We start from the raw sequence: 23,927 nt of genomic DNA, 5'->3' as shown, positions 1-23,927 counted from the left end.
TGAAAAAGAAACACCCAAACTGTTGGGGCCTAGGAGTTAAGAAAATGATAGAATAAGCAAATCTAGTTAAGTGGTGCTGCCCCCTGTGCAGTTTTAGTCCTCCTAGTTATTGTGTTAGTATGAAATAAAAATCTGTCTGTCTCTGGGCCTGGATAGACATGAGATCTTTTTAGTATGACTGATCCCAAATGACAGTGGGTGAGGGGGTAAGTAACAAACATGCAACACCTAGAGACAGCAGCCTGCAATGTCAGCCAAGACATGGTCCTGAAGGAGTGATCCAACGCTCTGTAAAATCACTGGAGTATTTTCTGGGAATGTTTTGTCACATGTTTGAAATGCGGCTATTTAAACAAGGGGGAAACTCGTCTTAAAGTACTCTGGAGGAACCTTTCTCCCTTTATTAGCTGTAGAGTGGCACTGATCTCCGAACTTAATGGACTTTTAAGCTCCCATAGATGTGGTAAAAGCAACTCCAAGGTGCCTGCCTGATCTTGGAGTAGGTAACCATGACACAAAACACTTATTTTCTATTTTAATGTTTTTAAATAGTAAAATATGTAGACCAAGGTATTGTTCAAGGAAACATCTGAGGGTTAAGTTACTTAACCCTGGAAGAGGCAGGAAACCTGGAATTATTTTTTTTCTGCCTTTGCTCATAGTTATTTCTGGAATTTCCCATTCCCTGCAACTACAATAGGAATATTTGTGTTAATAAGCGCTAAAAGTCTGGATCTTTATTCTGCACTATGTGTCAAAATAATCTTGAGAAAGTTGTGACACTTTGATGAATAAATATTCTAGATGAAAAATGAAATTAAATGTAAACAGCGTTTTCATGAGAAGATATACCAGATAGCATTTGAAACTGATATAATATAGTTTCAACGTAATTGTGCAGCTTTAAACAGTTAAAATAAATTTTTTAAATAAAATTAGTCATTCTGTGATGAAGATTTTATATGATATGTTTCGGCCTGGCATTAATTTATATATATAAAGAACCAATTGATCATAAGCAGTGTTTTTAGTCTCTGGATTCCTGTAACTGTTATACAGTAAATGACAGTGAAGCTATGGGCATTGGTTGAGTAACAATAATCAGTTAAGACAAATTATTTCGAAATAATCTCTTGTAGCCTCTCAAGCCATGGAGTTAATTCACAAACAGGGTTCTAAACAATAATACCAATTTTTGCATGTCAGCAGAAATGCTTAGGACCTACTAATATTTGAGGAAGTTTGCCATCTGACATGTTTTAGGATCATAATCGTAGAAAGGGCTTTGCTTTAATTATTCTAGGAATGGATTCTGAGCAGGTGAAGGAAATACTAGCTGCAGTACACAACAGAAAGTCTAACTACTGGGAAATTAGAGAAGAATAATACTTCCCCCCCCCCCCCCCCCCCCAGTATTATTTTTAATGACTTTAACAGATTTAAGCTGTGATTATTCTGCATGGCACAATAAATTTCTGGTTAGAAATGCTTGGTGCCTCTCTTTCATCAGGTTTTTCTGCTTTCACTGCTGCAGGGTTTTTTGTGTTATACGCAGCAAAAGTTTGCACTTCTAGAGTGAAACTGGAACAGGTGTAGAGAAAGGCTGGTCAGGCGATACAGCGTCCCAACAGATATTTTCAATGACAGAAAGCTAAGAGAACTTTGTGCCTTAGCCTCACAACATGCAGGCTGAGGTGTGAGAAGATTTTTTACTACAAATAGAAGTGAGTAAAGAGAAAGGCACGGGTATTTAAGAGGAATGGAAATGCCACAAAAATAAGCTGGAATAAAATGGCTGTAAACAAATTCAAGCTGGAAATAAGAAGATTGCTATAATAATTAGGAATTAGGTCTGCCCTTGCATATTCCGGAATGAGTATAATGGGGACAAAAGGTCCTTGCAAACTCTGTTATGGAATAGGTAAACTTCTATTAAAAATTATTACTTGCAGTAGCAGAGGTTGGATGGGGTAACTGCAGAAGTTCCTTTGACTGAAATGGCTTCCTGAAGGATTATCCGTTAGTAGAAAATAGCAAGATGAAGGCAGCTTGATTGAAAACCTTTCCATCCACAGATATAACTTGAGGGTGCTGCCGCTGGTGTGTGCATTCACATCAGCCGAGAACCTCACTAGGGCAGAGCTCTGTTTGGAGATATACTGGAGACATCTGAAATACTAGCCTAGACACACTTGTTGGGATCTCACTTGCACGCCCTGGCCTCTCAAGGGCTGGCTTAAAGTCAGGCACTAAGGTCACTAAGGTAATCTCCCTGTGCTCCCTAGATGGGCTGTGAAATGTGGGTGTTATGTAGAAATCCCCTCACAGCAGAGAGCAACTAACTAGTCAAAAAGCAATTAACTTGCTTCTCTATCTAATATTAATTAGGAACAGCACTAGGATGTGAAGGGAGGGGCGTTTGAGGGTCTAGTTGCTCAGAATTTGGAGTTGAAAGAATTGAGAGTTTTATCTCATATCATCATTTCCAGCGGACTTCATACTGTCATATTTCCAATGGTACTTTTTATGTTACTGACTGGAAATCTCAATGAGGGTATCAAAGTGAGATCTGAACTTAACCACAAATGTCCATCTCATGCTTTGCCAACTGTCATTGTAATGTGCCAAAAGCTACTTACCTTGCATGCTTGCAGGAGAAGTGGCCTTGGCAAAGGACTACAGCACAACATACCATGTTTTTATGTTAGTTTCCTGCAAGCCTAATTCTATCTTTCAAGAAAATCTAGGAAGCTGGTTCAAGCCTTCTTCCCTCTGCTATGGCTAACTTACTTCCTCAGAAGTGGGGGATGGAAAAGAAAGTACCTTAAGTAGTTTGGTGTTTTTTGGTTTTCATATTAGGGTCTGTCTTTAAGACATGAGCATTTCCTTTTGCCCCTTTAAAGTAATTTTTAGATGGGTTTGCCTGTTTAGACAATGCAGACTGAACATGGGTATTAAGAGTACTGGAATTTATCAAGCCTAAACAAGACAATTTTCTTCAGAATTGATCCAATATAGATTAGGCAAGATGACCAGATGAGGTAGTGAGCACACTTCAAACAAACAAGCAAAAAAAAACCCCAATGTGTTCTAATATGAATACTAGGATAATGGGTGACCTGCAGGACACGTTTCAATGTGAAATAGAGAGGACTTTTGTGGCTTCCATTAAAACTTTTCCTGAAGCTAAATCCCTCCATCTTGCTGAAGAGTCATTCCTCAATGATGTTCTGTATTAGACAGTCATGAGTCACAGATGAAAAAGGCAATAACCTTGGTTGCCTAAAGCTCTGTACATAGCATTAACATCCAATCACTAAGGAGTGCAAAAGCACTTAGTTGAGTAGGGTGAAATGCATTTCCTCTGGCCAAAAGGTGAAAAGTTGATAAAATTTCTTTCATGCAGGGAACCTCAAATCTCATTGTTTGGATTTTAGCAACTGTCATCAAGAAAATGCAATTGTTTTTAATTTACTTGGTCCTTGATTGGTACCGCACTTCAAGCCATTTAAAACATGTAAGCTCAAATTATTTTTAAACAGCTTTCTTATTATGTACATATAAAAAGATAATTAGGGAAGCTCACTGTAAGTGTGTGTGTTACAATGAACTCTGGGCACAGTGAACACAAGCACGAGCTCGTGACTTCTGTCTATAGAGGTATTAACCTCACAGTGTCAACAGCATGGATCAACAATCAGCACATCAGCAATGTGTTTGGGAAATGTAGAAACACAACTACAGACATCTTGATCAAACTCCAGAAGACTTTTTTGATTAACTGTCTGCTGACTGCTATATAATTCCAAGTAATAATCTTGATTTTTTTTTTTCTTTGATTCTTCTTAAAAGTTTAAAGATCCTAAAAATTCAATTAGATGATTTTACTCATATCATCACAGTGAATGTTGGACAAACTGGCAAATACTTGATTTACAGGCTTTCTAGTATTTCTTTCAAAGTCATATTTACTATGATGATAGTTACAAACTGTGGCAGAGAGATTTTTCTTGGATTTTGTCCTGGTTGAATTTGTTCAAGTTTCCTAATTTGGGGGCAGAATAATTCTGCGGTTTAGAATCATTGCTAGATCACCTGGATCATATTTCTCAGATGACTGAAATTTCTTAAAAACAAATACTTTGCCATTTCTGGTAACACATACTATGAAACATTAACTTCCATCACTGCTACAAGTATATGTATGTGTTAGAAATAGGCTCTAAAATACACACCCCTAATACCTCGAAACTGCTTGTTTCATACCCACTGTATTTTGTTTTTACGTCTCCCTTCTACACCTCATATAAAATCAATCTGACAGATGCTAACAGAGATCTGCAGTTCATTAGAAAGTCATTAATTGTCCTAGAAGGATGTTTATGGATAGGAGCACTGTATATTTTGACAAAACTCGACAAATTGACCAAATGGTTCTCTGTAACCATCCTGCAACTATGGCAGGATAACGACAAAACTATGTGTATGGTATTCCCCTAAATCTAATGTAAAATCTAATGTGAGGAAGTGGTTAGTGGAAGTGTCTATGGTGATAATCAAATTGAGCCTCAAATGAAATTTCTGATTTAGATGTCAAAGCAATTAAGTTATTAACATCCCAATACATTTTCATAAATTAATTTCTTAATTAAAGTTTTTATATATATAAATAGTATTTTGTATTGGATGTTCAACTGGAGAATTGAGAGTGGGCAATCCTGAGCAGTTAGCTCTTCCTCAGCCATAGAAATAGGTGCTCTTAACTCTGTTTCATCAGCCTTCTCCTAAAATGCCTTTTCCACTCATTTCATGCTTTAAAGCCCAGTTGCAAAATCTAATGAAAACACTCTAGACTGATTACAATCGCCCTCTTGGCCAAATAGAGGTGTCGTGCTTTCTACTGAAATCATGTCAGAAAGTATGGTTTTAGCAAAAATGGTATGTTCAAGAATGCTCAGCTCCACAGCACCTAGTATGCAGTGACGTGAAGCTGTTGCCTCTTGCAGGCTGTATTAGAACAATGTGGTTAAATGAAGCTAATGCCTTGGTGTCTGCCTGTGGCAGCAGGATGCTGAATTCTTTCACTTCAAATATGTGTTGAGAGTTTTTTGCCAATGCAGTTGCTTTCCTTGCTGCTCTTCACTTCTGTTCTGTTTATGCTACAGTTGTGTTATTAGCTGTTGGGCATGCTAGTTTAGCTTTAAATTACATCTTGTACAGCATGAATTAGAAGGAGGAATTGCATTAATTTAGCCAGTGCTACATTTCAGTAAACCTGCTCTTTAAAACATTATCATATGTAACAAGATTGATCCCAGTGAGTTAAAATTTTAAATGCACAAGGTCAAGCATGTCTTGTTTATGCTTCAAGGCCATGTCTGACAGTCAGTTTTCCTGCTGTTAATGCCCATCAGTCCAAATAATGTCCATGCTCTACTAATTAGAAAAAATACACTTTAGTGTTATGCCACAGAGGAGAGTGTAAAGGTAGCTATACAGAAATTTTTCAGGCTCTTACATAATGCAATGTATTCATACAATGCTTGTCAACCAATGCTTTTCTGAACAGAAAGTTACAATGGACTATATAATGTATTAATAGTCAGTTTAAATGTCTCTCCACATAGCTTTGCTTTCAGCCATCTGCTAAGCTCTACTTCTCCTGAAGTTTTCTCTAAGTAGTGTTGCTAAGATGTAAAACTTAGTAAGACTTTAATGATTTACCAAAGCTACTTTTTCTAAAATATTTCACTATGGTAGCAGTGAGAAAACAGCAAAACCGTTAATAATAATCTTTACTTTTGACCTGTGATGCAGAACTGCAATTACTGGGATGAGCAGAATCAGATCTTGGGCCCCTCAGGGATGCAGTCCATTCAGCCCAGAAGGGAATCTTGAGGAGGCAGTGGTTGGACACCTTTATGTCTCTCTGATCCTAGTACTGATGTCCCAGAATAGTTTCTTAGAACAAGGTAGGACACAAGACAGTTAACTTGTGCCAGGCTTGTTACAGAAGTACACGGAGAATTTACAGGAAATCATGGATCATCTAGTGCTATCCTGTGTCACTCGTCTCTCCTTCCAAATACAGAACTCTATAGAGGTAGAAAATCTATCTTTGGGCCTGTTTCAAACTGGAAATGGAGCAACCTTTGGCTTAATCTTAGGAGACCTGTCTGCTAGAGAAATATGTTCTCAGAGCTTGTTCACAGGAGTCTGAGCTTGTTCTCAGAAATCTGGCCAAATGCCCAATCAAGCTGTTGCTTGGGTGTCAGCTGGCTGGCTTTTATTAGTAAAGACTCGTGGGTGTGGGTCCAAAAACCAGTCTAAATTTTTAAGTGGATTTATATGAAGTTCTACAAATTTAGATGCTAGGCTCAGAGTAATTTTTCACATGTGAGCTTTCTGCTAAAATATTTACACCATCTCTAAAAATCCATTTATTATGTAGTATGACTTTGTAATAAAATCATAAGAATAGTTTGGGTTGGAAGGGACCTTTAAAGGTCATCAAGTCCAACCCCCCTGCAATAAGCAGGGACATTTTCAACTGGATCAGGTTGCTCAGAGCCCTGTCCAACCTGACCCTGAATATTTCCAGGGATGGGGCATCTACCACCTCTCTGGGCAACCTGTGCCAGTGTTTCAGCACCCTCATTGTAAAAAATTTGTTCCTCATGTCCTGTCTAAATCTACCCTCTTTTAGTTTAAAACCATTACCCCTTGTCCTATGGCTACTGGGCCTGCTAAAAAGTCTGTCCTCATCTTTCTTATAAGCCCCCTTAAGTACTGAAAAGCTGTATTGAGGTCTCCCTGGAGCCTTCTCTTCTCCAGGCTGTACAACCCCAACTCTCTCAGCCTTTCCTCACAGGAGAGGTGTTGCATCCCTTTGATAATTTTTGTGGCCTCCTCTGGATGCGATCCAACAGGTCCATGTCTTTCCTGTGCTGAGGGCTCCAGAGCTGGATGCAGTACTCCAGGTGGAGTCTCACCACAGCAGAGCTGAGGGGCAGAATCGCCTCCCTTGACCTGCTGGCCTCGCTTCTTTTGATGCAGCCTGATGCAGCCTGGAAAACGGTTGGCCTTCTGGGCTGCGAGCACACATTGTTGGCTCACATCCAGCTTTTCATCCACCAGTGCCCCCAAGTCTTTCTGGGCAGGGCTGCTCTCAATCCCCTCATCCCCCAGCCTGTACTGACAGCAGCAGGGGTTGCCCTGACCCAGGTGCAGGACCCTGCACTTGGCCTTACTGAACCTCATGAGGTTCACATGAGCCCACTTCTCAAGCTTGTCCAGGTCCTTCTAGATGGAATCCCATGCCTCAGGCGTGTCAACTGTACCACTCAGCTTGGTGTCATCTGCAAACTTGCTGAGGGTGCACTTGATGCTGCTGTCTATGTCATTGAAGAAAATATTGGACAGTATTGGTCCCAACACAGACCCCTAAGGGACACTGCTTGTCACTGATCTCCATCTGGACATTGAGCCATCTGATTGGATGTGACCATCCAACCAATTCCTCGTCCATCAAACAGTCCACCCATCAAATCCATGTCTTTCCAGTTTAGAGAGAAGGATGTTGAGGGAGACCATGTCAAAGGCCTTACAGAAGTCCAGATAGATGACATCTTTAGCTCTTCTCTGGTCCATGGGTGTAGTCACTCCATCACAGAAGGCCACTAGCTTATTCAGGCACTATTTGCCCTTGGTGAAGCCATGCTGGCTGTCTCAAATCACCTCCCTGTCCTCCATGTGCCTTAGCATAGCTTCTAGGAGGATCTGTTCCATGATCATCTCGGGCACAGAGGTGAGGCTGACGTGTCGGTAGTTCCCTGGGTCTTCCTTTCTACCCTTTTTAAAAATGGGTGCAACGTTTCCCTTTTTCTGGTCACCGGGGACTTCATCTGACCGCTATGACTTTTTGAATATCATGGAGCGTGGCTTGGCAACTACATCAGCCAACTCCCTCGGGACTCTGGGATGCATCTCATCAGGTCCCATAGACTTATGTATGTTCAGGTTCCTCAGGTGGTCACAAACCTGATCTTATCTTACAGTGGGAGGGACTTTGCTCCCCCAGTCCCCATCTTGCAGTGCATCCACTGGAGAGGTGTGGGAAGAGAGGTTGCCAGTGAAGACTGAGGCAAAGAAGTTGTTGAGCACCTCAGCCTTCTCCTTGCCTGTTGTTACCAGTTTGCCAGTCTTGCTTATCAGGGGGGTACGCTTTCTTTGACCTTCTTTTTCTGGCTGACATTCCTGTAGAAGCCCTTCTTATTTTTCTTTGCATCCCTTGCCAAGTTCAGCTCCAGCTGCGCCTTGGCCTTCCTGACCTCATCCCTACATGCAGAATATGCATAGGATAGAAAAAACAAAGATCTAGATATTGTTTGTTCATACTACTGACTTGCTCCATACTGTATATGTATACAAGCAGTCAGAAAAGGGATTGTCTTATATTGGTTTAAGTTGAAACAGTCTGCTTAAAAGGAAGAAAAAAAAAAAGGGGGGGGGAGGAGCGCACAGCTGTTCAACCATTCTTTGCTGTTTGTAAGATACAGCACTACAGGAAGCCTGAAGTGATGTTCTGTTTAAAACTATTTCTGAGGGTTCACTGGAGGGAGTAACTGAATACCTTCATTTATTAACCTCAAGGTGCATGAGGCAGACAGAGGAGATACAGATGGCCTCAAGTGTGACTCTTGTCACTTGTGATGGCCATTCTTGTATCCTGTAAATGCAGGCACGCTAATGTGGAAGAAGCTGCTATATCATTTCTGGAATACCTGTCTTCGGAAAGAGACTCTTCTGGCGATGTTACCTCCCCAGGCAATTAGAACTGTCTGATATTTGAAGGATGCTCTTCTCCAAAGATTCTACCACAATCTAGGCAACAATGGCTCTGCAGAGCAGGTTTGGGTTAAACAGCCAAAATGGTACTCATCCTCCTTCACAGATTACTGATATAAGATGAACAATTCCAAACAATTTTCTCCCTATCCTAAATTAGGAAATACAATTACTAGGTATTTCAGAATGATATGTTTTCTTCAGTTCTGCTTTCTGATAGAATACTGGGGTTATGAAAGCTGAGAAGTCAGACTTGCTGAAAGATACGGAAAGGTTTAAAGGTGTCTTGTGCTGCTTCTTTTTTTTTTTTCTGTTTCTCCCCTTTTGTTTTTTCTGTTTACTCTGATCTGAACTTTGAAATTGAAATCAGTAATAAATGTAACTTGAAAGTTCTTGAAAAAAGTACATATTTTTGTCCTAGAAGTGAAACTTTGACTTGTAAATTAGTTATGAACATCTTTCTTCAAAAGAAATGATTTTTAACTTGTGTGTTTCATTCGTATGCCATCAATATGATAAATTTTTATGTGAATATTAGTAAATGAGAATTGGCTGTACACATGCCATTATTCAGTAAAAATATATTCTGCTAAGGAAATCTTGAACTTAAAATAAACAAAGTCTGTCTGTACTTAAGAGTTTGTGACCTGCCTTTTTATAGTGGGTATAGGTCTAGCAGTTTTATTTTCTTCTTCAACAGGCTTTGCAAGTGCAGGAGTATAACACTCAGAATCTTAGAAAAGGGCTTACCGTGGAGGTGAATCCGGATACATGACGTTGACCTGAGAAAGCGTATCCAGATAGGAACCAAAATCAAAAGCTGGGGGAAACTCCTCCAGGCAGGTGGATCTTAGCTCTCCAAAAGAGCCACCATAAGAGAAGCCATCTGGAGCTGGAAAACAAGCAATGAATATTTGCTGCTCTTTTCCTCCATGGTGGATTCTCTGAGACAATATCACTGTTGATAACACTGACATAAATTGGAAGAAGTAAAGAGCCATACTGAATAGCAGAGGAATTTCTGGTATTCTGGAACATTAGGGTTTCACGGGACGTTTCTATTCCATTAAGAGCAAGTTAGCGTCATCTGTAGGTGAACTGTGGTGTTTCAGGCTATGGCGCAGGGACTGTGTATTTAGCACTGCCCTACAAGATGCAAGCGTCTAAAGCTTTTCTTGTGCTTCAAAGGTTGAAAAGGAGTGGTAGTTCTGCTGCGTGCAGCTTCAAACATTAGCAGGATTGCTGAAGTTTCCAGGAGTTGCATACATTGAAACCTTGCCAATTCTGTGAAGGCTTTTAGAAGGAGGCTTAGGTATTTGATTGTAGGTGTGTGCCTTGAGAAAATGTTCTCAATAAAACACTCACAAAAAGGTGAAAAACTGGAAAACAGTAGAGAAAATAAACTTGCTGCCTGCTCTAGGGGTTTTCTTAATGCTTTCACACAGGAGTTTCATAGCTCCAGAAATACCAAGAAGTTAGTGCTATTTTCTGTCCTTGAGTATAGTTAGTTAATGGTCAACATTCTGGGGTAAATTCCCTTAAGAATGTCCCAAATTGTGGAAATACAGCAATTTCTTCCTCTCCCCATCCCCCCCAGCCCCCACAATTGTCTTCAAAATAAAGTGATCCCTCCTTTTCACTCAATGCATTAAAATTGTACATGGAGAGAAGGGCCAGCTTCTAAAGTGACATCGAAGTAGTGCCTCGCAATAGAGGGTAAAGGACAGGTCTCACTTGAACTGGCCTGTTCCTCCTTCTGGCAATTTTCACCTCTGCCAATTTATTCTGGAGGAATTTAGCAGGACTAATCCAGTCTATCATGCACTGTGCTTTCCTTTTGCTTGATCAGTGAAGCAAGCCAACTTCACAGTGACTCCCGCTGCTCCCATGCTGGCCAGTGGAAGCATGCTGAGATACCAGGATGGTGTGTGCTAATGTAAAATTTTCACTTGGGTAGACTGGCACAACTTAGTTTAAGATTATGCTTTTGAATTTCTCGGAAAATATCACCATGCTTTTCTTTTTCAATTTCTCTAGCATTGTTATTTCTAACAAGTGGCTTGAAAATTGTCCTTTATGTTTTTGCCTGGCTTCAGGTTTTTTAAAGGGCCTGAAATGAACGTAGCAGTAGAGTTCAATGTAGTGATTGAATCTCAGTGGTCACTATTTTATCATGCCAAAATATTCATGGGTAAAACAGTAACTCCAATTTGACTTTAACTGTTTAATCTCAAATTTAGCTGCTGAAAAGTAGGAAAAATGGATGTTACAATAATGTTACAATAATAGTAGACATTAGCTTTTGGGACTTTTTTTTTCCTTTTTCCTGTTATGTTACCATGGGAGCTTGTATTTCACTTGGAGTCTAAAATTTATTCCCAAAACATAGCCATTATGCACTTACCTGGATAAATATTTCTGCGAAAGCCAAAAATAATTATTCCTGGCTCCAGGTGGACAAACTGATCCTGGGAAATGTGTTTCTTTTAGGCATGAAAATCCCTGGTCCAAATAATTAAAGAAAGTGCAATTGACTTCAGTGGATACTTGATTTACCTCAACGAAATCAAGATTTGAGCCAATGCATTTTTTTCTGATTCTCTCCCCCATCCCACTGAGGGGGGGAGTGAGCAAGCGGCTGGGTGGTGTTCAGCTGCCTGCCAGGTTAAACCACTACAATGCTACACTCAATTTGTTAATCCCTTTATCATTTGAATTTTTACTAGCTGAAGACCTACAAAGTAACTTTTTGTAACTTTTTTTTCCCTAAATACAGAAATCATCAGATTCTGTCATTTCTATGACAAAGTGGCTTTTAACTTCTCATCAGCAAACCCCAAACTGGCCAAAAATGTAATTCTACAATTAACTCCTTTATATTACCAAATCCTTTTAAAGTAGAGGGGATTTTTGTTGGGGGGCAGGGGCATAGGAATTAGCACTTTTTTGATAGCAAACCAATCTCTTTAATTATGATGACAGTTGTAATGATGTTGATGTCATTAATGACATCATTAATGATGATGACAGTTGTAATGACATTTTGATGCCCTGTTATTCTGTTTATATCCAGTTATTAACCTTTGTGGTCAGAAAAGTAACTGCCCAGTTGTTGTTGTTGGTTGTTGCACACTGCAGAAGTGAAAAGATTCCTGGTTTTCCAACAAATAGAAATTATATTATATGCTATACCAAGGCTATAATGGGATATGAAAATAAGCTATCAGGAGTCTAGTGATGGAGAAGAAATCTTATACTGTATCAAGGGAAAACAAGCTCTTTAAGAGATGCTGTCGGCATTGGCATTGTTCATGGTTACCATTAACTATGGAGCTTGTGCTATGTGAATTCAGTGCCGGCACAAAGATGCTATTAAACTACAAAGCTACCTGTGACCTACTCATACTATTTTTTAATTATTTTATTTTTTTAACCCTTGCACAGTGGGGCCAGATGCTTTTTGTTGCTGTAGCACCAGATTATTAATAAAGTTAAGCATTATCTTGCTATAACTAGCTTTCTTACCATAAACAGCATCTCTCCTCAGATGTGGGTGTCTTAACCGTCCATCCTTTCGCAGACTGCCAACAATGATTGTAACACAGGATAGAAATAGCACAAGTCCGATCACTACTCCAGCCACCAGAAGGGGCGAAACAAGTAAACTGGTATCACTTCCGTTTTCACTGTAGCTGGGGAATTCACTGGTTGGGCTGCTCTGGTTCAAGTGAACTTCTGTACAGCAGAGAGAGAAAGAATGTGTCAGTTGTGAAAGAGAGACATTTACAAAGCGTGGTTACACAGATGCCAAAACTAAGGGCTTTCAAAGCCCTAAGAGGCAGCCTGAGACAGATCCATTGTACAAAATGATGCTCTTATGGATAACCTATTTATTAGACCAATTTTTGGAGGTGTTAGTAACTGACTGGGGGAAGTTTTTGGAGGGGAGCCGCTGAGCAATCATTTCCCTGGGGAATATCATGCTGGAGTCAATGATTTATGTTGCATAATGGTAGTTATGATTGTTTATTCTGGAAAGATTCTTTGTATCATGAATTGATTGATGCTGAAAGAACTTCAGTGCACAAGGAGGAATGTGAGAACTCAAAAATTTGGGCTTCGAGTGGAACAGCAGAATTGTGTCTTGTTACTAAGTGTAAAAAGACTCTAAGGTTTTGCAGAGAAAGTTTTGGGCGAGAGTGAAACAGAGGAGCATGCTTTTGTAGCGTAGAACATGCTTTAGTATGTGGGATGAGTTGGATAAATCAAGAAACTGATTTGGAGCAGAGGGGGTAAGAGACCAATTCCGAATGGGATTCTTAGCGAGGCACTGGATTTTCATCAAAGGTGTGGCTTTTTAAGCGGGCAGAAGCTTGGGCATTATGGCAGTCCTGTTGGCCTTAACATCTAATAAATTATTGAAATAAGTGCTCATTGAGATGGTGTTCTAAGTTTATTTACTTTCAGGTTTTTAATGAGTAAAACATATGGGGAAACCCAAAGGGCAATAAATTTGAACAGTGACCCAAGGATGGTGCCAAACCTGTGCTCTAGTCCAGTCTTTCCTAGTGTTCAAACTGGCTACATGCCTTGTGGAGCAGTTACGTTTGGTGCAGTCATTCTCATTTCATCCTCCCTAGTTTGGCCTGATACTGTGTAAGGAAGAAGCTGTGTGGGCAGGCAGACCTCACCTTAAAACAGTGTGGACGTATCGCGATGCAGTAGGTGCACCCTGCGCTTCACCAGGTGACCACAGACTGGGCTGAGCCCTGTCTGGCTTGTGTGCCTTTGTTCCAGGCAAGCAGTTCTGCACAGTGACATTACTACTTTTACTTCCACCCCGTGAGCTTCCCATGAGGTTGCAGCCTCCTTTGGGCATCCACCTGCTCCAATGTGGGGTCCTCCCCGGGCTGTAGGTGGAGATCTGCTCCACTGTGGCCTCCGTGGGCTGCAAAGGGACAGCCTGCCTTACCATAGTCTTCGCCACAGGCTGCAGGGGATTATCTGCTCTGGTGCCTATAGCACCTTCTCCCCTCATTCTGTACTGCCCTTGGTGTCTGTAGGGCTGTTCTCGCAACCTCTCACTCCTCTTTTGGGCTGCAATTGTGCAGCAACTTTTTCCCCTTCCTAAGTATGTGATCCCAGAGGTGCTACCACCATTGCTGATGGGCTCGGCCTTGGCCAGGGGTGGGTCCGTCTTGGAGCTGGCTGGTATTGGCTCTATCACACACAGAGGAAGCTTCTGGCAGCTTCTCACAGAAGCCGCCCCTGTAGTCCCCCTGCTACCTAAACCTTGCTGCACAAACCCAATACAATTCCCAAGTCAAATATCCTTTTGAGACAAGCTAAAGAGTGAGTATCAAAGTTAAACAGTAAGTTTCTTCTAGAGAATCAACTAGTGATGTGTGATTATATGTGAATTAATTGCCCACAGATGTATTTATGGGGGATTGTACTGCTAATGGAGGGGAGGTAAATGTTAGAAATGATGGGATAAAGAATGCAGGATTTCAACAGATAGAATCCCTGCTTAAGTAAAGGCTCTGTATGTTTATTTGTTGACAAAAGTTTGGCCATGTAGTAAAGTTAACCAAATCTGGGCCTGGGCCTTGAAAATGACTTGCAATAAGCACGCATTTTCCTATCTTTAATCCACAGCTTATTAAAAACCAAAGAAACAAATACCCACCCCCCAAATTAAAAAGAAATTTCCCATTAGCTGCTCAGGATCAAACTATGTACTGATGAAACCAGAATTTTATTGATCCAAGAAATTATTGGAGATGCATATATACCAAGACTAGCTTTCAGATATGGCATGGATATATTTTTACATCTGGCTGTATGCCAGTAGAACAGATAAATAATTTGTTTCCTACAGAAACTAAAGCTAACAATTTTGCTCTTTTGAATGTTCTGTAAAGTGAGTATGTGCTTTTGGGAGTGCAAGTGCTTTTTACATGGACAGATATTAGCAGATAGTTTTCAGCAATGTTTTCCCCACTCTTTTGCTTTGGGATATACCACTTAGTGTCTTGTAGTCACAATAAGCTTAAAAAAAAGATGATGGCTTCAAGCCAATGTGTATTATCATTGGCTAACGCTTGACATTGAAAGAACTGACTAGAAAGACAAAAAAGGGGGGAATTAGCACGTAGTAGGGGTTTTGTTAATTTTTTAGAAGCACTTGACTGTTGGCTGAGAATCTTTATGAGCAATTAAGATAGACAGCCAAGAAAAGTGCTGAGCTTTTACAAAGCATTTTATGCCAAAAGAGAAAACTGAATTTTCTGAAAATGAAACTGATTCTGTAGCATGAAATCAAAAGGGTATGGAAAACTGTCCTACTTAATACTCTTAGTGCAAAGACCTTTTGAGTACGGGATATATGTTTGAGGGGTAGATTCTGCTGATCTTATATGACCGTTGCACTAGAACTAAACTTCCCCAAAATTTGCAAAATTCGAATCTTGTTTCTTTGTCATTTGTACAGCTTATTAACCATCTCTGTTGGCAATGTGTCCAACACGTGTACTCACACTGGCTTTCCATAGCTTTGCTTATTCAGATTTTTGAAAATTCTGTCTTTGAAACGCAAATATCACAGCAGCACCAGTTAAGTTTAAACCACAACTGCAGTTCAGAAACCTGAACTGAAAGTACTGGCAGATAATTTATTGGTAATTTTGGCTGACTTGCAAGATAAAAGGGAGGAATCAAATTTGTTGCCATCATGACGAGAACATGAGCCTGTGGTGTGAGGTTTCTCCATGCGCTGTCAGGCTTGTTGTCTTCAAACTGAAGTCAAGTAGTACTGAAACTGGAGTTGGTGATACACTTCCTGTCAGGTTCAGTGGGAAAGAAGAGAGTCCACAGCGAGTTCTTTTGGATCTCTTGAAACTTGGACAACTTCTAAATGATCCTCTTAACGGGAAGGGACTGTCTAAAGAAGAGAAGAGTAAACTAGATATTTTTATTTTTTGTTGTGTATTGTTTAGCTACGGAAGCCAGCTGATACCTTAACACATGGACTATTTTGGAGATTCCTGTGGTGCCATGCAGTGTGAGCGTTAATAGTTGGTTCTATTTTGCTTTATAGGAATTCAACAAGCTAGCAGTGATTTCAGATAGAAAGTACTCTCTCTTATACTTTACACTTGTACTTGAGGTGTTGTTTTTTATTTCAAGACAGCCCATTTATCTAGCACCTTCTCAGGGCTTCCTTAGCTGTTCCAAATCTTGTCTATTTTATCTCTTGTTTCTCACCATCGTGAATCTTTTCCTTTTTTTTATGCTCTTAATCTATTTGAACTCAGTCTCTGGTAAAGACAAGAGATATTGCAGTAGATGAATAACTCCCCTTAGCCTAGCTCCTAAAACAATATGCAGTTGATAAACTTCTCTTATGGTATTATTTTCAATTTGATACTGTGAGTTTAGTCCTCCAGACTCTACAGACTGACTTACTACTATGGAAATTGCTCAAGTGACTAACAGCTACAGAATGAGTTGCTGTGTTGATATAAATTCTTTGGTTTTGAATTTTTTGGGGGCAAAAGATGTTTACAGGACTTTTGGCAAAGGAACATCTTACAAATTTTTCTCTTCTTATCCAAATACATCTTTTGATAAACCATACATTTCTGTATATAAAGATGCTATGTTTTTTCACTTGGAATAGAAGTATCTGGCAATTTATGAAAAGCCCATAAATATAACAGCAATAGCAGAGTTTTTGAACTAAGTTGTATTTTTCCATGAAACTGCAAATTGTAAACAATACATGCATAAATATGAATACTTTATATCTAATCCTCTAAATATTAATTATATTGGATGCACAAACCATTTCTTTCATCCAGTGATGGGAGCTGTGTAACTAACCAGACATGGCACAAACAGAACGTGCTGGCAGTTGCAGCTGTGAACACAATGCGAGGGGCACATATGGCTGAGGAAACACTTAATTTAGAATGAGAGTACTAGTGAAAATTGCCTATACTACCCATTTGGTGTTAGACAATAAATTATCCATCTGCAAAATCCTTTAAATATCACTTTATATTATTTTACCCAGTACTCCTGCATCTCAAAAGACCAACTTGTAACTGAAGGAAGTGTAATACAACTTGACTTTTTGGCACATGTTGTGCTATTTCTCCTCATTAAGCTATCTTTGAAGGGACACTTCTTACTCCTTTCTAACTTGGCAGTAAGGAATGCTGGAGTTTCAGTTGGGTCAGATCATGTCAGAGTGAAATTTCTTGGTGTGCAGATGTGTGATGGGAGCTTGGTTCATGCAAGATGTAGCCGTTTATTAGGAGTGGCTTCTCTCTCCTTCACTGGCTTCTGACTGCTTGTATCCCAGATGAGACAGAAAGGAAGCACTACATATAAATGAAAAACACTTCTCTCCATAATGAAACAGTTGTGGGTTTTTTGGTTTTGTTTTTTATTTTCTGATGGTGTATCAGCTGTAGTGAAGCTGCAATGGTGTCTGTAATTGATAGCGTTTTCTTTGTTCCTTTTAAAAATGTGAGATCATTTTAAGGCTGGATCTTATGAAGATAACCAAATTTCTTCCCCTGGCTTAAAATCTCTTCATCATCTTAATAAGGTGACAATTCATGTTATCACTGGTGGAGAGGATGAGACATGGAGTGGTTTTGTTTCCCAGACTGAAATGTGCATGAACAGCTCATGAAGAAGTGCTGATGCATTGTACTGGAGGGATTTTGTTTGCAGAATCATACACCTCTATAATCCCTGCCAGCCTCAGTTAAGCCTTGCCTGAGGACAAAATGGGCTTAGTGATTACTTGCTGAACTAGACCCAAAGCACACTGACAGAACAATGTTGTATTACATGTAGTCCCCGGGTTACTACAAGTCATTTGGGGCTGATGATCTAGCACCTCCTATGACCTTTAAATATGCTATGTTAACAAAGTGTACAGGACTGGAAATGAGAAGGAGTAAGCTCAGTGTAGGATAGTGCATAGTATGCTTTGATTTTTTTAAATAATCACAACAAAGTGTTTCAAACACCAAAGCAATTTAAAGCTTGTTTCTGATATCATTTTTTTAATTCCTGGTTGGGACAGTGTTGGGATATGCAGGCTCTTTATCAAGGGGACGAGATTGACAGATGGCAAGAAGGAGTTGAGATGTCCCAGTGAGGCACACAGATAAGCTAAATTAGTGGAACTGATGAAGATTTTGTTGATTCTGCCTTTAAAAAAAGTTCCTGTTCAAAGATGATTTGGTCTGGCCAAGAGTGACCGATTGGATTCTGTGCTTGCTGCTGTACTGTGAAATAAGCCTCTGGCTGCAGCTGCTATCGGGCTGCTATCACACTTTCTGTAGCTCCCAGGCAGGAGTTCACAAAATGAGTAAGGTAGGTGCATTACAAAAAAAGCTGAGAAAGGCTTTGGATCACAAGTGATGGCTTTGTACAGAGCATCACTGTAGCAAGGGAGGGATATTATTCAAGTCATTGAATGCAAAGGTCCCATAGGAGTTAAAAAAAAAAAAAAAAAAAAAAAGGGTGTGTGTGTCTCTGTTGGATTCAAAGCTATTCCATCTGGATCCTGAGGAAGGTTGGAACCTCCCACTTACGCTAGATAAAAGCCAGGATGTCATCTGCTTATGGGACTTACCTTGGTTATCCCAAGTATACGTCAGGAGTGGCTTCTGATTGAAATCTGGCCTGTATTTGATTTAAATTTATGTTTTGTTCAACTCTTGTATTTGTGCAAACAATCTGTCAGTTTTAAATGGAATGGCAATTTACCAAATTTTGATTTTATTTTTTAAACCCTTCCAATCCCTAGGTGTAGTGAAAATATTAAAAAAAAAAAATAAAACCAGTAATTCCATAAAAGGAAAAGCTTATGAGAACAGCTCAGCTCTGTCAGACATGATATTGAAATCAGCACATTTTCTATGGAACACTTTGGATGGATCTATGCTTTCTTCTGGATCCCGGGTTAAGAGTCCCACTTAATGATAAAACCGGAACTGAATGCTCCCTCCCCATTATAAAAAAGAGGAAAATACTGTGCTTTTTACTAATTTGGATCAGTTTGGGTAGGGAAGAAACTAGTATGTTCTCCTCAAATAGCTTCTTGCAATCTACTTTGTCTTTTCGCAAGACTACTTTCTGTGCCACTGGTGAGAGATTAATCTTGGCACACCTGTTGTAGGGTGCTCCATCACTTAAGATCTACAGCAGATGTGATGGCAACTTATTAAAGTGAGAATAGCTAGGAACCCAGAAAGACTTAAAACCGGAGTAAGTACAGGGATTTTGTAGCTATGGTTAAAGCATGGAGGATGGAAAATTGGTCACTGAAGAAAGGGTTTTGTAGGTCCGGCTATGGCAATGGCTTGTGCCCAGTGTAACAACTTAGGTGGCACTGCCTTAACACTTGAATGCATTGAATGTCTGGGTTCTTGCCCTCTAAAGCAGCTATACAGTAGTGCAGACATTGATGCTACAATGCAAGCTCATATCTGTGTGTCTTTCAACACCAGAAGACTCAAACCACTCAGCTCACCAGTTACACTCATTTACCTATGGGAACACTGCGCATCAGATTATTCCTGTATTCTAGAGAGATATAGGAAGCAGGTAAGAACTGTTCCCTTAGTATGTTAAATGTTTAAATAGTGCTTAAAAGGAATTGATGATGATGCTAAGAACCAGCAACTGGGGTCCTTTTGCATTTATCTTATTATCTTGCATCAAAGTTGAGCAAATGAGGGGAAGACTAGAACAATTTGAGAAATGTTCTCTCTATAAATCAGTTTTACAAGAGCCATGCAAATAGTATGGGGAAAGGAATTTTCAGTTCAGGAGGCCCAGGAGCATATTTAATTGTCTCACATTGCTTGCCTCTGCTGCCTACAGCCTAGGGGCCAGTCACGTGTTGTCCTCCTGTTCTGTATGCTTTTCTGATTTGCCCACATAAAATCAAACTGCCTCTTAAGCTACAATTGATATTCAATAATAACCGTACAGGGATTGCTTCAAACTTTTACCTTAATGTGGCTTGTAAAGGGCATCGTATGGTGTACATATTCAAAGATTAAAGATTGGTTGATCTAATTTAGCTCATGTATATTGCAGGTCAAACTTTCAGCCACTTACTCATGAGAGCCCATTAACTTGTGCTTGATGGTAGCTTATCTTCTGGAATGGTACTTGGGAGTTATTTGGCAAAGTTGATGAATAAATAAATTTTTGCTGTCAGTTGCTGCAACTGTGACATTTACACAGTTCCCCAAACCAGATGATATTTGTTATTATTTTCAGATTTGAGGTGAAAGTCTTTCTATACAAATGGTTAACTAGTCTTGCCCGATTATTGCTACTGTGGGAGATACTTCAGCATAACCCATATGAACGCCATTAACCAGGCAGGACCTATAAATTTAGACTAAGTTTCTCTGCAGCTCACATTGCCTCTTTGTTCTTTGTCACTGCATATATATGTTCTAATCATAATTAAAACTTTTCACTGACTAATAAAAAAAAATCAAAACATTATTTAGAGCATAGGACTGTGTGGTAGCGACATCTGAGTTTTATCAGATGTCCTCAGCTTAAAGTGAATTTGGAGCATACTTACAGATACAAAAGCCGCCCATGACCTTGAGAAGCTCATCCAAGGCAGAAGGGGTGGCCTTTCCTCTGAGATATCTAACTCTGCCTTTTTATCATGTCTGCTGGCTATCAGATAATGACTTTTCTCTTCTTGCATTGACATCCTTATTATAGAGCCAGAATGAATAAGATTGGATCACCAGCAGCCTGCAAATTGAGAATGTCAGAAGCAAAGAGAATGTGGCTGCATAAGGGCTCAGAAAATAAATCTTTTCAGATGCTGTGGCTTTAGGGTATTATGTTGATGTCACAGCAGCATGTATAGGTGCTGTTTCAAATTAACAGGAAAAATCTTCCAATTTTCAGATCCATGGTCTATTTTATCAACATGATAAATACCACTGCAGTGAAACAAATCACTCTGGAAGTGTAACAGCTTGCTTTGTGATGGACAATATATTTCTTCCCCTATTTTCTCATATACAAACAACTTTGAACTAATACGATTTTATAAGCAGGACCCAAACCTATTACTTTTTTCAGTAACTCCATATTAGGGCTTTCAAATAAGTATGATGAGAATCCTATTTTACCCATTAAAGTAAAGTTACCTTCATAAGCTCAGATCCAGCTTAGGTTGGTAGAGACTTGACCGGGGCAAAAGCAGTAATTTTTTATTTATTGTGAGAAACTGGTATTTTGGCACATAAGTTTCTCATATAGAATTTGGAAAAAAATGTAGCAATATAATAATTTTTCTTTTTATTCTGAGAGGGAAAGGTTTGAAAAATTGTAATTGGCAAATAATTATGTATTTTACCTTAGCAGTCTGTCTGCTTGAACTGTGATCTAGATGTCTCCTGTCTTCTCTTTAGGCAGGTGAGCTCTGTCTGAACTGTATCTAATGTGACCTAAAGAGGTAGCTATAGGGCACATGACAACTCATGGAAGATGCAGCCCAGGCAGGAAACCTAATCTATATTGGGGGGAAAAAAATCCCAAAGCCAAAACTTTTCATGGAAAAATTCCATTCTTTACAAACTTAACTTTCCACCTCCACTGAGAAAATAAGAAGGCAGTGATGAAATTCTTGCTAGCTCTAACAGTAACAACCGGTGAGCAGCTGACTTGTGTTCTATTGCCCGCTATAGCCATTTATGAACCTGTAAATCGGCTGTCCACTTCTTATTAAACTGGCTCAAATTTATGAGTCTTTTTAAATTATGAGTTTTGTATTTTCCTTTTGTTGCATTGAACTATTTGATTGGTTCTATTAACCAGCATCTTTCAGCAATTATTTACCTGTTCAGATGATTTGAAACTCTGGAAAAGAGCTAATAAAGATGGTATTTGCAACAAAGCTCTGAGATTGAACTGCTAATTGAGCTTCAGGAATATATATACCTGAAACACTCCTCCTAGAGCGCTTGTGGCTATCCCATCCCTGGAGGTATTTAGAAAAAGGATAGATGAGGTGCTTAGGGACATGGTTTAGTGGTGGGATGGCAGGGTTAGGTTAAAGGTTGGACTTGATGATCTTAAAGGTATTTTCCAACCAAAGCGGTTCTATGATTCTATGTGCTGCTTCTTATTTAGGACTTTTCTAATTGAAATAATCCTAATTGTTTTTCCATCCTCATCTCCAGTCTTCAACAGTAGTATCTACTAAAAAGCGCCCATATGTAGATGAATGATTGATGTTCACTACTTAGAAAATAATGACAACTGAAATACTGATCTAGCTAGTTATGTAAGGAACTGGGTGCTAAGATAGAAACCTGTTAACAAATGCTGGAATCTCAAGATCTTTCTTTAAGAAGTGATATCAGTCTTTCTTTCAAGGTGACTTGAATTTTTTTTAAATAATTAAAAAGGTTTTGCAGTGTTGTATGCTCTTCCATATGAATTATGGTGTTGATGTCACAGAGTATACAAAGCCTATAGTATGACTTATATTATCATTTGTATCTGTAAAAGCTACAGCAGTATCTGCCTGCATAAATCAAGGAGTTTTCTCATACCATTAAGAAGTGATTTTATTCCCTCAGATTTTGTCTGAATGGGAGTAGGAGTTCTGCTTAGGCAGCTGCAGGAATGTCAATAATAGCAAAAGAGATATTGATTCTTGGGACAATTTCAATCACCTAGTCTCTTTGTTGCTGAAGGAGCCACCAAAATTCAAGGACACTGAAAGTTCTATATAAATTAAATTACTTGAACATTACTATTTGAAAAACTGGGGGAAAATACCTTTCTTTAAAATCCCTATTGCTTACTATAGAAGACCTGTTTGGTTAGAGGACTGGTGAATTGGAGTTACAGGACTTGTCACACAGCCAAACACCATTCCATATGTATGCTGTGCAGTGTCTAGGCGCTGCTTGGTACACGGACCTGGCTGGCAGACCTGAGTCGGGCTTGAAGAGGAGAGAAGACTCACAGTCCTGAAGGGCTGGAAAAGGTAACTTCCCCCTAGCTGATAGGCAGTGGTGTTTCTCCTGGAATAGCATAACATTCTGCTGCCTTGCATATGTAGCTTATTTTATCGGTTCCACATAGCTCCTTCTTCTAAATAATACAATGTTCATTGCTCTTCCATTTGAGATGGCATAGGAGGGACTTTAAAAGCAAACTAACCCCCACCCTCCACACCCCCCAACAAGTGTAGCCTTTAGGAAAGTACATTTATTCACCTTTCTATAGAAACTGCAGTGTGTATATGTGTGTATTTTAAATATAAAATGTAGTTTCTACGTCAAGGCTAGTTTCAGCATAGGGTTAACATTGATAGATGCTAGAGATAAGGCAGCTACACCTTCTTGCTGCTGGGAAGTTGGAAGAGGTCCTGGGTTGTTCACCAAACAGAATCACATGCAGAATCGCAAGGGTTGGAAGGGACCCCGGGACATCATCTAGTCCAACCCTCCTGCTAAAGCAGGTTCTCCTAGAGCATGTTACACAGGACTTTATCCAGGTGGGCTTTGAATATCTCCAGAGAAGGAGACTCCACAACCCCCCTGGGCAGCCTGTTCCAGTGCTCTGTCACCCTCAAAGTAAAGAAGTTTTTCCTCATATTAAACTGAAACCTCTTATGTCTCAGTTTGTACCCATTGCCCCTTGTCCTGTTTCTGGACACCACTGCAAAGAGTCTGGCTCCATCCTCATGACTTCCGTCCTTAAGATATTTGTATGTATTGATGAGGTCCCCTCTCAGTCTTCTCTTCTTCAGGCTGAACAAGCCCAGCTCTCTCAGCCCTTCCTCATAGGGGAGATGCTCCAGTCCCTTAATCATCCTAGTTGCTCTCCTCTGGACTCAGGTCAGCCCCCAGCCTGTACTGTTGCATGGGGTTCGACCTCCCCAGGTGCAGCACTCGGCACCTGCCCTTGTTGACTTTCATCAGGTTCTTCTCCACCCAACTCTCCAGCCTGTCCAGGTCCCGCTGAATGGCAGCACAGCCTTCTGGAGTAGCACA

General features: G+C 39.8%; 1 protein-coding gene across 1 annotated transcript in view; it reads right to left on the bottom strand.

Moving 5' to 3' along the window:
- The window catches only part of BEAN1 (brain expressed associated with NEDD4 1), an 81,995-nt gene that overhangs the window by 9,397 nt on the left and 48,671 nt on the right, over positions 1 to 23,927 (bottom strand). Inside the window, exons 6-7 of the mRNA XM_035891527.1 lie at positions 12,373 to 12,582; positions 9,598 to 9,739 (exon numbers count right to left, since the gene is read on the bottom strand). Of these exons, the coding sequence (XP_035747420.1) occupies positions 9,598 to 9,739; positions 12,373 to 12,582 (352 nt within the window). The remainder of the gene's footprint in view (positions 1 to 9,597; positions 9,740 to 12,372; positions 12,583 to 23,927) is intronic.

This window comes from Egretta garzetta, unplaced genomic scaffold (genome assembly GCF_000687185.1).
Source record: "Egretta garzetta isolate BGI_Z169 unplaced genomic scaffold, ASM68718v1 scaffold23, whole genome shotgun sequence".
NCBI classification, from domain to species: Eukaryota; Metazoa; Chordata; class Aves; order Pelecaniformes; family Ardeidae; genus Egretta; species Egretta garzetta.
The sequence above is the reverse complement of the archived record's forward strand: the minus strand, read 5'-3'. Positions and strand labels throughout refer to the sequence as shown.